This window comes from Gadus morhua, chromosome 21 (assembly GCF_902167405.1).
Source record: "Gadus morhua chromosome 21, gadMor3.0, whole genome shotgun sequence".
In the NCBI taxonomy this organism is placed as follows: Eukaryota; Metazoa; Chordata; class Actinopteri; order Gadiformes; family Gadidae; genus Gadus; species Gadus morhua.
The window spans coordinates 11562658-11573535 of NC_044068.1; the positions used below are offsets into that span (position 1 = coordinate 11562658).

A 10878-nucleotide genomic window follows, 5' to 3' on the forward strand; every position below is an offset into this window, starting at 1 on the left:
CCATTTGGCACCCATTCAAAAAGGTTTGTTTTGAAATGCGGTCTGGTATAAAACAGTGGTCTTGAACAGAATTCAGGTAGTGAGACCGACGCACCATGGTAACGTGCACATACCGACACGCTGTCTGTGTCCAGTGTCTGTTGTGTAGATCCGACCAGGAGCTGTCTGAACGACATCATTAGTCTGTCCTGTCTGGAGGTCAAAGGTCAGGTGACCCTGGCATTCGTCCTTGTGAATCCGAGAGGACCAAGCCCAAAATTATGAAAACAGTATCCATAGCAACACAAAAAAGTTCAGCAGAGGTCATAAATCAAAAGGTTAATTTCAACGGTCGAGTCAAGCTGAAGTCTCACTTAAAGAATTGTAAGTGTTAGTCCATTAAACAATAAATAATAATCCATTCGTGTTTGAAAACAAAAGAATGAAGTCAATGACAGTTTGACTGATTAATTTCAAGCAGAGGCTGGAAGAACAGAGCCTGTCCTTGACGGCACCACCTAGTCTGGTGCTGATCTTGTGAGGTACTTTGGGGACTAAAGGAAGTGGATTTCAAGTATGCCTTGTGAAGACACGTCTGCTATTAACTCACTAGCAGTACATTAAGTAGAAAAAGATAAGCTAAAACTTTGCCAACAGTAAACTAAATCTTCTTCGATCCTTAAATCTTAAAAAAATATTAAAAAAACGAATCAGTACTGCTGATTTGGTTTGTTCGTTAAGTGAACACAACAATCTAGACTCAATACAAAGCTCATAAATTTCTCTAATTGCAGGTTATCAAATGAATGTGATGGGGTGCTGGGTGGAAACCAGACCTGCCACTTCTTTTAGAGGCACCAAGGCAGGAACCTGGAACCAAGCCTGAACAAGTTAGTCAGGCAGGAAACTTCCAATAGTGATCTCAATACCAAGAACCCAAAGCTAGCAGCTATGTCCTCTTTTATAGGAAAAGTACAGGGTTTCTGTATTTTTATTCTAAAACGTAGAATAATTAAATATATTAAATGTGAGCTTTGAGTTGTTTGTCAGTCCATGTGTGTTTAAAAGTCTCATCCAATAGTTCAAGTTTCAGGCTCCTGAAGATGCAGTTTCTTCGGTTGTTGACATCTAAATTCCCCAACCTGTGGAGTCGTCACATCTCCTGAAACCAGGAAGTAGCCGTAAGTCCACAACAGTGGCTGTAGCTCGATACGGAGCGGGGGTCAGGGGTCATCGCCGGAGACGGAAGCGTGCCAGGAGGGGCAGGTGGTCAGAGGAGTGATGCTGGTTGGGCAGACCGTTGACGGCCTTCAACTCCGACTGGCCGACCAATGACAGCCTTGCCAGTAACTGCAGGCCCCGCCCACCAGGAAGTGAAGATAAAGTCGTGGGGTCTTGAGAAGGCAAGATAAACACAAAGCAGGAAGAGGGGTGAGGATGACGAAGAGAGAAGACTTAAAGGAAATAGACATGTCGATGTGAACGTCGACCTGGTGTGCTGGTGTGTTTTTGAATATGAGCGTGTGCGCGTGTGTACCTGGTGTGTAGAGGATGTAGTCCACCGTCATGGCGGTGCGTGAGTGGCAGGTGGTGATCTCGGCCCTCCCATCAGGCATCAGGAGGTGGGAGTATGAGGACTTGAGGCCTACACTGTGCCTCAGCCTGGTCCTACACACACATTCAATACAAACACACACACCAGGTACACATCCACACAGACCTTCCATTAGGTACAATGAAACACAGAGAGAGAGACAGACAGAGAAAGGGAAAGGGAGGGACACAGACAGACAAAGACAAAGAGAGAGAGGGACGGACAAAGACAAAGAGACAGCAAGACAGACAGAGAGAAAGAAGACAAGGAGATAGACAGAGACAGAAAGAAAGAGAGACAGCGACAGACTACCTAGTTTTTACCTGCTGTAAGGGGCGAGGGGGGCTTTGGCCGTGAGCTGTTCCACAGTTGGAGCAGGGACGGCCCCTTCATCCTCTGGGAACACACCAAACAACACATCAAAACACAACACACACAGACCAGTCAGTGGACCGGAAAGGAAACTTATTTTATGTGTGTTGTGCTTTTTTGTACTGTACTAGTCAGTATTCTTATTTGATACTGAAAGATCTCTGCCACCAAAATCCAGTTGAACACAGGTTTTCAGCGTGTGAATTCTTTGGTACAAAGTAGGGATGGGCACGAGTGGTAAATTCCAAACTCGAGTGATCGAAGGAATTCCTCGAGGATCAATCGAGTACTCGTTAAATCAAATCTATTTTTAGAATGCAACGCATCTGCAGCAGGAATAGGCCTGATGATGAACGTCAATATTACAAACCAAACATGTAATGCTTATTCTCCATCAAAACAGTCAGAGTTATCAGAGTATTCATTATTTATTTTTGTTATTTACCGTTCAAAACACATTTTCCTTACAAAAATAAATATGCGTCTCACAATTTAAATCACGTCGAACAAGGCCTGTAACAGTTTAAAAAAAACGAAACAAGTAGCCTAACCATTGCAAATAATTTAAAGCTGCAAATAAAACGGCAGCAAATGGACTATGGAAATACTCAGCGTTGTGATCTTCTCTACACGCCCGGGATTACAGCTGCATCTTGCGGCGGTGAAAATAGCCGACACACTTTCACTTTCACCGTTGCTGCGGGTCTGCTTTCCCGAACTCACCGTTGTGTTTCAGGAGCATATGTTGCCGCATAGTACTTTCTGGTAGCTCGATTTCGCTTGGCATATTTTACATTTCACCTTATGATCTCCTATTTCTTTAAAGTTTTTCAATTCTTCGCTGCGGTTTGCTTTAACCGCCATCTCTTAACTTTTTTAATTCTGGCGTGCCTGCGCACGGAACGCGCCATGGAAATGGATGCATTTCATTTTCTTTGTGCCCACGTCATGCGTTAGTGGCGCCGACAGAAAATTGATACATTTGCTTCAGAAAACTTTGTTTATGTGTGTATATGCAAACTCGAGTTTGCCTGTCCACCAACCGAGTTCATTTGTAACGAGGAGTACTCGAGTAATCGATTCCTCACGCCCATCCCTAGTACAAAGTACCATAAGAAAACCAGGGAACAGCGTTGCAAGCCATCATTAGATATTGATGCTACCTTAATTCTTTCCATACGCATATGTGGCGAATAACATGCTATATTTGTTGTTATAACACACCAGACAGGTTAAACTGCCGATTTTGCCAGCTACAATGCCAAACTGACACACCCATGAAGTATTTAATCGTGCCAGCCTATCATTGTCAGATGAATGCCATTATTATGAATGCCATTATTTGAGACTGCGGGTGGAAAATAGCAATATGCTAAACCCTAGTGCGATGATTCTCTCCTTGGTATAAACAAGGTTAATGTTCTTTTATATATTGTTGCTTAACTAAAAGGTACATTACACACACATTACACACAGAGACTTTATAGTAGAGTAAGTCCACTTGACCTAGCATAGCTGGCCTTCGCTAGACTAACCTACTCTAGACCAACCCCTCACCATCATGTTCAAGGAGCTGACGTACCTGTGGGGATAAGGGACGGGGGCTGGCTGGCAGGCTGGTTGACATAGCAACAGTCCTGGTTGATGCCCAGACTCTTGGACCAGATGGGGGCGGTAAGGACGCGCTGTCCCCGCCCATCCTCCTGACCCGATACCTACACACAAACACACACACAGTTATTATATCAGTGCTGGATTAGTGATACACACATACTGTATTCATCACTTCATTGTTAGATTTGAGTCCATACATTCACAGTACATTCCTTTATTATCACACAGTACAAACAGAAACACACACGTCATTAGGTAGTGTATATGTATTTGTACACACAGTGCAGAACACAGTATAATACAGGTGATAGGTGCCTAGTGTGTGAGTGTGTCTGCGCGTGTGTTGTGGTGTGCACAGTGTGTGTGTGTGTGTGTGTGTGTGTGTGTGTTGGGCCCTCACCATCCCTATGGGCAGGCCCTGGAATTCAAGAGAGCCCTGCGTCAGCAAGCAGTACAGCGGGCTCCAGGGGACCGAGTTAAAGTCCCCACACACCACCGCCGGATTGGACGAGCCGTCCGGGAGGCGGGACAGCCGGGCGATCTCGGCCAATAGGATGGCCAGCTGGGCCAGCTTGATGTCGCCGCGACGGGGGTTGTAGAGGAGGTGAGTGTTCGCCACGCAGAAGAAGTCCGAGGGCTCCGGTTGGCCGCCGGCGTCGGCGGGCCTCAGCAGGAGGACCAATCCCACGTTGTCGCGGTCCAGGAGGGCGTCGCCGGGGCGGAAGTACTCCAGGGGGTGGGAGGAGACCAGCGAGAGGCGGGAACTCTTGAACATGATGGCACAGCCCTCTGGCTTCTTGCCCGTGCGCTTCTTATACACACACTGATAGCCTGGAGAAAGAGGTAGTGAATATCATGTAGTGAATGTATATAAAACACCTCCACAGGTAGGATACAGCCCTCCTTATGACACACACTGGTGGTGTAAATATGAATGCACGGTTATAAAATACACTGCCAGGAAACATACACACGGATATATGCCGTGACTATGAAAGGGGGGAATGTTTATGCAACATACTGGAAATACCAAAAGAATAATCCATAACCCCAGTACCTAGTGCCTCCAGGGCAGGCTGCATCTGGGTCTCGTAGTGGTCCTGTTGGACCTCCTGCAGACACAGGACCTGCACCCCCCAGGAGGAAACAGTGACAGAAATAAACCCAGGAATATAGGCTTAGCTTTAGAGGTATAGTGGCTAGGCATTGGCGGTAAAAGGCTAGGGCATTGGGCTGAAAGGATCTGGGTTCGATCCCCACCTGTGGGCCTCCGAGAGCGGGACGCCCCCCTAACCCCTACCTGCTTCTCGCTGTCATCTATCGTGAAGCATCAGATAAAAGAGAGTTGATGGTATATTTGTGACATCACAAGTGTGATGGCTGATCTACAGCACACCTGGTGGTCAGATAGTGAAAGTTAATATAGACAACAAATAGGACTGACTCACGTCTGCGTCGTACTGCCGGATCTCTCTCAGCAGGTTGGGCAGCCTGAAGTCCCAGGGCAGAACGCCAGGGTCACAATGGCGGTACAGGTAGGAGTTTTCATGCAGCAGGTCCTGGGACAGGATGTTGTAGGACATGACCGAGAAGTCAAAGCCATCACCGCCACCCCCCGTAGGCTGGAGGTGGGTACTGCTGTCTCGATAGTCCTCCCACTGTCTCTGTAGTGCTGGGAGAGGAACGGTAGGCCATTATAATGATCAGCTACGAGGGAAGTGTCATCCTCCTAGGAAGCAAACGTTGGCTATCTATCCTTGTGTGACCTAAACACTCGAAAGACTTCACACATAGCCACAGCTTTTTTTTTAAGATCTATACACAATATGTGTGCTCTCAGAAATCAATGTTGTATGACTGCCTATCAGTACATTGTCCTGTTTGTATGTCATGCCACATCAAAGCTGATTTTCTGTTACGACAGACAATAAAGTTTTCTGAATCTGAAATCTTTACTGCATGGATCTCAATTCATTGTTAGTCGCTCGCTAATTACCGACGTAGTAAATAGGAAAAGTAACACTCCCTCTTAAAGCCGCATTCTGCGACAAAGCCGTGTCTGGTTTTGACATCAGACTTAAAGTGATGCTTTTAAAGCGTGCAGTTGAAGTGTAGTTTCATGGTCCTCCACTTACGCTGAGCGGCTGATCCCTGGCTCTGGGTTCTCTGAGGAGGGGGACCGGACCCCGGGAGAGGGGGGAAGTCTTCAGGGTTTCCGAAGGTTCCAGGTGAAGCAGGGTTCTTCAAGGTTGCAGTTGGAGGGTTCCCCAAGGCTCCAGCTCCAGGTGGAGGGGCCCCCCAGGCTCCAGATAGAGGTGGGGGGTTACTCCAGGCTCGAGATCCAGGTGGGGGGTTACTCCAGGCTCCAGATCCAGGTGGAGGGTTACTCCAGGCTCCAGCTCCAGGTGGAGGGTTCCCCCAGCCTCCAGCTCCAGGTGGGGGGTTCCCCCAGCCTCCAGCTCCAGGTGGGGGGTTCCCCCAGCCTCCCGTTGCCAGGCTCATCAATGGAGGCGGTACTGGGTTCCTTAACATCCCTGGTGGAGGCGGAGCGTTCCTTATAGTTCCAGGTCTAGTGTTCCTTAACCTTCCGGGTGGGTGTGGAGGTCCCGGGTTCCTCCACGCCCCAGCAGGAGGAGGAGGAGGAGGGGGAGGGGGATAAGTCCTGTGAGGAGCCCCAGCCGAGAGCCACGGGTTGGGGTTGTCATCGACAGCGTGGGGCTGAGGAGGAGGCTGAGGCTGCTCCATCCTGTGGTGCGTCTTCCTGTCCCTCCCCTGCCCTTGCACCACTCCGCCTTCCCAATTCAGCTTCTTATTATTGCCCTTCCCTTTGCTCTCGTCTCTACGTTTACTTTTCTTGTGGTTTTCCGATGTCCTGCGCTCTCCACTCTGGTCGGAGCTCCAGGACTTGGAGCGAGGGGCGCCGGCCTCACGATCCCGACTGCTGTGCTGCTTCATGGGCCTCGTGACGCTGGCCTTACCCCCCGATCTCTCTGCTGCTCTGGCATCGGCGCGTCCCTCCCGCTCCCCCTTATTGTCCCCGGTACTCTTCCAGCGCTTGTACGGGGGTGGCCGGTCCCCATTCGACCGCTCCATGAGGAGACCGCCTCCGGAGCAGGAAGAACTGGAGAAGACCAAGGGGGACGTCAAACAGCAACCAAGGGTGGAGAAGCAGTGTGAGGAGGTCCCTGGAGGATGGTTCTGGTGGTGACAACAGAGGAGGCGTGCAGAGCTGGAGGTGGGGGAGAGGAGAAGGAGATGCCGGGAAGGAGGACGTCCCGACGCCGACCAGCATGGGTGAGGAGCACGGCGGGGAAGGGAGGAGAAGCAGTTCCTCCTGAAGCCCGGAGGCCGGAGGAGGAGGGCGGGGCACTGAGAGAGGTAGGAGGGGCCCAGGGACCTCAGCAGGAGCAGGGACATGAGTTACCTGGAGTGATGGAGAATAGCAGAGTGACGACAAGGAAGGAACCATGGAAGGGATAAGAAGTAGGACTCATGCTAAACTCTCTGAACAGGTCCCATACTTAAATGCACTTTTAAACCGTAATCCTCTAGAACTTTTTTATTATAAACTGACGTTTTTGTGAGCAAACCTAATAAGTGCCGTCAGGCGTCTATCCAGCACCGTCGAATCGTGCATTAACAATTCAAAACAAGGGGTTAGTGTAGCGACAAAAAAGGATTGTCAGATAATTCGGATAATCGAGCTTTCCCACAGAAAGCAGTAAGTACAGTAAGTTAATTTATCGATCATCTAACGTCACTCTCGTTGATTGGCATTGAACAATGGGGCATCTGATTGTATCCCCTTAAAAGAAAATATGTAGATTTGGTTTGAGCAAACGTTTGGGTTTATAGGCGTTTACTGGCCAAACTTAGTAATACATTTGACACTAAAGGAGAATTCTAGTCTAACGTGACCCAATGTAGATCAGTCTTTTCCCATGATGTGGACGCTACTTACTTCCTATAAGCGACGATGGACTCATGTTTTACGTCCAGGTAAACACGAATAAGACCCAAATATGCTTACAGCAAGGTTAACAACATGACTCTCTATCAGAAAGGATTTTAAGACCACGATCAGACCAGAAAGGACCACAGCAACACCATGCATTTATGGTCCCCAAAATAATACGTAGCATGCATACAACGTAAAAACCAGTCGCCGCAGAGAACTAATGGGATTGTAGTTCTTTTTATTTTACGCATTGCAACATATCATGCACATGGCTCGAGTGAGAACTACATCCGTTGAGTGTGGGCGAATAAACGTTCCGGCCGGTCACGTGACGTAACGTTAGGTTCTCGTCTTCTATCTTTACAAGAGGCTGGCAAAATTATTTTTTTAATTATCGGCCAATCCGTCTAAACTGAAAACAACGCAACAATCTTACCATTTTATATGTGTGACCTTGACAATAGCAAGAACACATTGTTAAACAACGTAATAGAAGGTCATTATTGTACGTACCTGTACGCGATTCTCTCGTTAGCCGGCGAAATGTTTTGTAATATGACACGTTACAGTCGTGTCCGCACCATCCGATATTCCATTGATGTGAGGGAGGCAAATATAACCATAATCATTCACAGAGTAGCCAACGTCCAAGACTGAGATGGTATTAAGATAGTTTGTGTCTGGCAAGGGAATGGGAACGCTAATTCGAGAGCATGGTGTTCTCTCTCCCTCTATCTATCTCTCTCCTTCCCTGTACCTCTCCCTCTCTCCCTCTCCCCCTCCCGTCAGCAGCTCTCATTCTCTCTGGTGGGATGCAAGTACTTGAATGCAGATTCAGCGTTACTGTTCATCTTTGTTTCTTCACTATGCCATTTTTTGAAGTTATAGCTTAAGCATATAAAAATAATTAAATACAATGTTATTTATTTTGTTATAATAGTATATCACTACTATTATAACGGTACTTTTGGTATAACTTCTTTTGGTATTACTATATCAACATCAATTAAAATATGATAGTGGACAAAACATTCCACTTTACTTCTGTAAACTGTAGTTGTACAACATCCTTCTATATGGTGTCTGTTTGTGTATTTACAGTTCACAGGCCATTAGGACAGATCAAATCAGCCATTACAAAATCTTTATTCAAGAAAGCTCCATCAGGATATCAAAATGGGTCACAAAAATCTGCGTTTGCCTCTCCACCATAACCACAACCTGGGGACACTCCTGAACGCTGCGTCCACAGGCCTCTGGTCACACACACAAAGTGGTGGCTGTCCTTTTTGAAAATTTGAAATAGGATATGATTCGTAAAATGTTTTTTCCCTTCTTCACGTGAAGGTGGTGTGCATCAATCGTCCCGTCTCTTCTGAGGTTTTTACAGAACAAATTTGAGGAAAGACATCCCATTACAGGACCTGTAATTTATCGACTTGTAATTATACTTTTTTCAAAAGGTTTCCCAGGTATTGGACAACTTAAGGTGCGTTAAGTTTTATCTCCCCAGCCTCAAAAGAAGACATAAATAAAGATGCACCAAGATGCACTTTGTTTTGGGGTGGAATCTCAACAAGAAACTGTTTTCTCCATGTAACTGGGAGGAAGTCGCGGTTATTGTTGTTCAGTTGCTCTTAGGGTAGCAACAGTCCAGCCCCGATATACCGACCTCTGACCTCTAAGATGCCTGTAGGGTAAAGAATGCTGCATGCGTGCTTTACTTGTATTATTTTTAACCCTTCTTCGTTGTGCTCTCTCTCTCGCTCTCTCTCACTCTCTCACTCTGGTTTTTTTGAGGTTGATCTGTGTATTTTCTTACACAACTAAAGTTGTGATTTGCCCTTCAATAAATACACGCAATCAGCTACTCATTGTGCAGTCATTTCATGCAGAATATGTGGATCACCAGACAGAATCCTGATGAGAGAAATGTGCCTTGACCGGGCCACAAGTTGCCTTAGATGCAGTCAAAGACTCACTCGTCAAATGCATTCAGATCACATATTCTCACGGATACAATTCTGTTTCAGCAAAAAAGTATCCATCTTTAGGCTGTTTTGTCAAATATATATCTATATATATCATGGATTAGGCTTTGACAGATGAGACAATCCTAACAAAGTTCTTATTGGAAGTGAATTCGACTTGAATTTGGTTTCAAGGCGCACTTGATAATCCCTTTTTAAAAGGTGGGTATACTAATTAATTATAGTTATTAGAATCGGGAGGTGCAAAAATGAAAATATAAGCAGTTTTAGAGCCCTCAGAAAGGATAAAACAATATAAATATAACATTTCCCCATCACTTTACAACAATTTCTTCCAAAGTATCATTGCCCCGCTTCTTCATGACGTCATCAACATGGGATTGTTATTATATAAGCACATGTAACCCCCAAGCCTGGAAGAGCAGCCAACAGCACTCATTCTTTGTGTGTAAACACAGCTGGTTCCACAAGTCCAATAGATCCACCATTAAAAAAGAACATCCCATAGTTTTCCGCACGGATAGCAGCATAAACCAGAGGAGTCGTCCACATCCTGACAGCTCCGCTGCAGTAGGTCGTACCTGGGCAGGTGTGTGTGTTCATGTGTGTTTGTGTGTGTGTGTGTGTGTGTGTGTGTGTACATGTGTGTGCGTGTGTGTGTGTGTAAATGTTTAGATGCAGGTTTGCACGAGATACTTGCGATATCACTTTTAGAGTGAGTTAGAGTGAGTGTGCCACTGAATAACTCCTACAATGCAAACAGTGTGTGAACCGTGTGTGACGATGTCAATGTGTCCTGTCACTTCTGAAAGGGTGGTCGCGCGGGGTCAGGTCCGAGGTCTCGGGGGTCAGGAGAAGGGCACCTCCCATCTCTGTGTGTAGGCGCTGAGTTCGCAGGGGCTGATGACCAGCATGCGGGAGGAGTCCATGCCGTCCAGAGCCATCTCGGAGTCCAGGCAGAACCGGGAGGCCAGGTGCTCCAGGTGGGTGCCGGACTTCTGCCATCGCTGGGGACCACAGCCAGGAGCAGCACACAGAAAGGGTTACATGGAGGTAACGTTCACAACATGACTCTCTATCAGCGTGTACACCTGGTAATGGTTTAAGGCCTCCTGTTGTACCATAAGGTGTGAGGCTGAGTCGTTAACATAATCTGAACTACCATAGGTGAACCACCTATGATGAATCTAGCTCAAGAATCAGATGGTAAATGTTAGCACGCAATGCATGCTCATATTTGCCACCAGATGGCAGTATCTTCTATCTTTCAGAAAAGATCGAAGAAAGTTGTTAAAGTCGAAACGAGCATGCAAGAAATGAAATTGAAATTGAAATTGAATTGAATTGAAGTACTTCTTTGTACATGCATT

At 46.7% G+C, this 10878-nt stretch overlaps 2 protein-coding genes across 4 annotated transcripts in view; both read right to left on the reverse strand.

Annotated features, from left to right (window-relative positions):
- Nucleotides 1-108: 108 nt before the first annotated feature.
- Nucleotides 109-8291, reverse strand: angel2 (angel homolog 2 (Drosophila)). 3 transcript variants are annotated; one of them, XM_030344960.1, is made up of 10 exons: nucleotides 7521-7686; nucleotides 6043-6983; nucleotides 5695-6012; nucleotides 5008-5231; nucleotides 4617-4686; nucleotides 3960-4390; nucleotides 3528-3660; nucleotides 1897-1969; nucleotides 1517-1647; nucleotides 109-1373 (listed from the first exon to the last, which is right to left on the reverse strand). In XM_030344960.1, exons 2-10 carry the CDS (start codon nucleotides 6974-6976, stop codon nucleotides 1210-1212), a joined length of 2478 nt encoding a protein of 825 aa, XP_030200820.1. In that variant the 5' UTR covers nucleotides 6977-6983; nucleotides 7521-7686; the 3' UTR covers nucleotides 109-1209. The 3 variants fall into 3 exon arrangements, with proteins under 3 accessions (XP_030200820.1, XP_030200819.1, XP_030200818.1); XM_030344959.1 differs by lacking the exon at nucleotides 7521-7686 and adding an exon at nucleotides 8031-8291 and having other exon boundaries at nucleotides 5695-6983; XM_030344958.1 differs by having other exon boundaries at nucleotides 5695-6983.
- A 353-nt stretch (nucleotides 8292-8644) lies between these two features.
- The window catches only part of galnt14 (UDP-N-acetyl-alpha-D-galactosamine:polypeptide N-acetylgalactosaminyltransferase 14 (GalNAc-T14)), a 115497-nt gene continuing 113263 nt past the window's right edge, over nucleotides 8645-10878 (reverse strand). Inside the window, exon 15 of the mRNA XM_030344961.1 lies at nucleotides 8645-10515. Coding sequence (XP_030200821.1) covers nucleotides 10357-10515 — 159 coding nt within the window. The 3' untranslated portion in view covers nucleotides 8645-10356. The remainder of the gene's footprint in view (nucleotides 10516-10878) is intronic.

Excerpts from the sequence above, each read along its gene's own strand:
- angel2 (XM_030344959.1), bottom strand. The coding sequence starts at position 6,976 with ATGTCCCTGCTCCTGCTGAGGTCCCTGGGCCCCTCCTACCTCTCTCAG. Across the intron at positions 1,648-1,896 it reads CCCCTCGCCCCTTACAGCAG|GACCAGGCTGAGGCACAGTG; the intron begins GTAAAAACTAGG and ends ATGTGTGTGTAG. Across the intron at positions 1,374-1,516 it reads CTACATCCTCTACACACCAG|ACCCCACGACTTTATCTTCA; the intron begins GTACACACGCGC and ends TGCCTTCTCAAG.